Source organism: Oxyura jamaicensis, assembly GCF_011077185.1.
Source record: "Oxyura jamaicensis isolate SHBP4307 breed ruddy duck chromosome 4 unlocalized genomic scaffold, BPBGC_Ojam_1.0 oxy4_random_OJ71456, whole genome shotgun sequence".
NCBI lineage: Eukaryota > Metazoa > Chordata > Aves > Anseriformes > Anatidae > Oxyura > Oxyura jamaicensis.
This window is the reverse complement of record NW_023303837.1, coordinates 2812-5650: the sequence shown is the minus strand read 5'-3', so window position 1 is coordinate 5650 and position 2839 is coordinate 2812. Positions and strand designations below refer to the sequence as shown.

General features: G+C 65.9%; 1 protein-coding gene across 1 annotated transcript in view; it reads left to right on the top strand.

The window, feature by feature from the left end:
- Positions 1-978: 978 nt before the first annotated feature.
- LOC118157194 overlaps positions 979-2839 on the top strand; it is a 4463-nt gene continuing 2602 nt past the window's right edge. Inside the window, exon 1 of the mRNA XM_035311450.1 lies at positions 979-2818. Coding sequence (XP_035167341.1) covers positions 1530-2606 — 1077 coding nt within the window. The 5' untranslated portion in view covers positions 979-1529 and the 3' untranslated portion in view covers positions 2607-2818. The remainder of the gene's footprint in view (positions 2819-2839) is intronic.

Here is a 2839-nt window from a genome sequence, read left to right as displayed (position 1 = left end):
GGCAGCCCCACCGTCAGCAGCTTCCGGCAGCTGCAGGAGCAGCTGGTCCGCAAGAACCTCAACACCGACAAGCTGAGCTCCATCATGCGCCAGGACTCGCTGGAGCCCGTCGTGCGGGACCCCTGCTACCTCTTCAACCAGGGCATCTGCAACAGGAACATCGACCAGACCCTGCTCTCCATCCTGCTGCTCTTCCACAGGTGGGTGCCGCCGGCGGGGACGCGTGGGCTGGCAGGGCACAGGTGTGTCCCGCGGCCGGTGGTGCCCTGCGTGTGGCCGGGTAGCGGTGGTGGCCCCTGGCTGCGTGCCTTGGTCCCCAGCCCCGTGGTCGTCTCCCTGGCTCCGTTGTTCCCGTGTGGGCGCTGTCAGCAGGGCCATGGGCAGCTGTCCTGAGGGGACAGGGGCTACTGCCGCTCGGAAGCTGTGCCACCTCCAGAGCCACCTCTGGAGTTAGTGAGAAAACGGGGAGGGGGGAGCCCAGGAGCCCCGCTGCCATGTTCTGCTCCTTCAGCAGCTTCCCTCGCAGTAAACACAGCGGGGACAGGTTTGGCCTGGGTGGCGTTACCCATCGCCCAAGCCGTGGGGCTGGTACCATCCCCGAGGGCTGGGGCTTTACCCCCCCAAAGGCTGGGCAAGGGGCACCAGGAGCTACTTTAGGCATCCCCCCAAAATGCTGGTGGCCGCGTGGGTCCAGCGCTGCACCCGTGGCACCTGCGTGACCAGCGGGGCACACGCACTGCCTCACCCCACCCAGGGTCCCTGCTCCTCCCGAGCCACCCTCGGCTCCTCTGGCACTTGCATAACACGGGGCCCATGCTCAGGTGGGAAAGGAGGGGCTGGGCTGCCCGCCAAAGCACCCGGCTGCACGGCGAAGCAGCCTGGGCGGGAGGGAAATTGGGGCGAGAAGCAGAGATTTCCCTCGGCGGCAGGATGCTGCAGCCAGCTGGCACCGCGGGCAGGGGAGGGAGGCGAGACCATCCCCAGCTCACACTGCGAGGGCTGGGGATCGGAGCCAAGCAGCCGGGTGCTCCCCCGGGGAAGGCAGCGGCAGTGCCCGTGGGCACGGTCTGCCCGCTTTTGGGCCGGTCCCTGCTGGGGCAGGACCCTGGTGAGCACTGGTTTGGTCTGCCGAGGTGGAGAGCGAGCGCAGGTGCTGGGGGAGCAGGGTTCCTCCCCACTGGTGCACATCAGTGCCCCACGCTGCCCGACCCCATCCCCTGTGCCCTGCCGGTGCCATGTCCTGGGGGCTGCGCTCGGTGCCGTTCGCAGGCAGTTGTTGTGTGTGCCCGCACCTCCGTTCGCTGCTGTTTTGCTCCAGCCTGAACTTTCTCCTCCTGGGGAATGCGCCAAGATACCCAAGAGGTGATAGCACGGGGAGCGGGGGATTGTGGGTGCCGGAGGAACACCCCGATAACATGCCCGATAAGGGCACCCTCGCTGCTGGCACCAGGGAACCCGAGCAGGTTGGTGGCCCTTGTCGTGGCTGATGTGCTCCTGCCCTGGCACGGGAGAAGGAGGAGGTCGCGTGGATGCTCTCGCTCATGGGGGGCCAACGCCTGTGCTGGAGTCAGAACCATGCTGGGGGCCTGGCCAACCTGCATTCAGCATTCCCAGCCTGTTCCGGGGCTTTTCCCCCAGGTTGCGTGGTCCTTGCGGGGCTCTCCGAGCTCTTTGCTCCCTGCTGGGATGCACGAGGCAGGGATGCTCCAGTCCCATGCTCCTGCACGCAGAGGCTCCTGCAAGAACCCCGCCTGCTCGGAGAGCGCACCTTCAGAAGGGGCTTCCCCCTCCCGTGCCACCTTCCCCTGGTCCTGGGCAAGAAAAGCAGAGAGAGCCAGGGCCGGGCAGGCGGGACAGACTCACGCAGGAACCTTGCAGCCCCCGCTTTCCAAGCACGGGGTCAGGCTGGCGAGCAGGAGGCGCGCGGGGTGGCATCTGCGGCACGGCACCGCTTGTTCCCGTCCGTCTGGCGTCCCTCGGCAGCAGCGATGCCACGGCCCAAAGGGCAGCCCCGGGGAGCGCATTCCTGCCCGGCGAGTGGGCTGGAGCAACAAGGAGGCTTTGAGGCAGCGGGAGCGGGCACGGGCGTGAGAGAGGGGTGGGTGTGGGACGGCGCTGCCCCGGGGAGGTGGCCGCCGGAGCATCCCCAGCCCGCTAGGACAAAGCTGGCTGCTCCTTTCCTCCGAGGCTGTGGCCGAGGGGGTCACCGGGGTCTCAGCATCACAGCCTCAGCCCGCGCGAGGGGGAAGCAAACGGGACCCCGCTTGCAGAGTGCAGCGGGTGCCCCACTGGTTTTGGGGTGCAAGACCAGGTGCACGTGGGCCACAGAGGCGTGGAGGCTGCAGCCTGCCCCAAAGCCGTGCTCCGCCGATGAGCACCAGGTTATATTTATCCGGGCACTGCACATCGCTGGCTTCGGGACAGGAGTTTGTCACCCTCCGTCTGCGTTTATATTTATATCTGTCGGGGGGGGGGCTGCAGAACGGCTCCAGGGGCAGGTGGGGAGCCCAAGGTCCCTAAGATCAAGTCCAGCCATCCAGCCGGAGGCTCCTGTGGGGATGGCAGCGTTGTGGGGCAGGTTGGGGCTGGGTGAGGGTTGTGTTTAGGGTCAGGGTTAGGGTTAGGAATGGGTTTAAGGTTTGGGTGAGGGTTAGGATTGGGGTTAGCATTGGGACTAAGGTTTGATTTAGGGTGTGTGTTATGGGTAGGGTTAGGGTTGGGATTAGGGTCAGGGTGGGGTTGGATTTAGGGTTGGGTTTAAGAGTTAGGGTTAGGATTGGGTTTGCGGCTAGGGTTAGGGTGTAGGGCTGGGGTTAGGGTGTAGGGCTGGGGTTAGGGT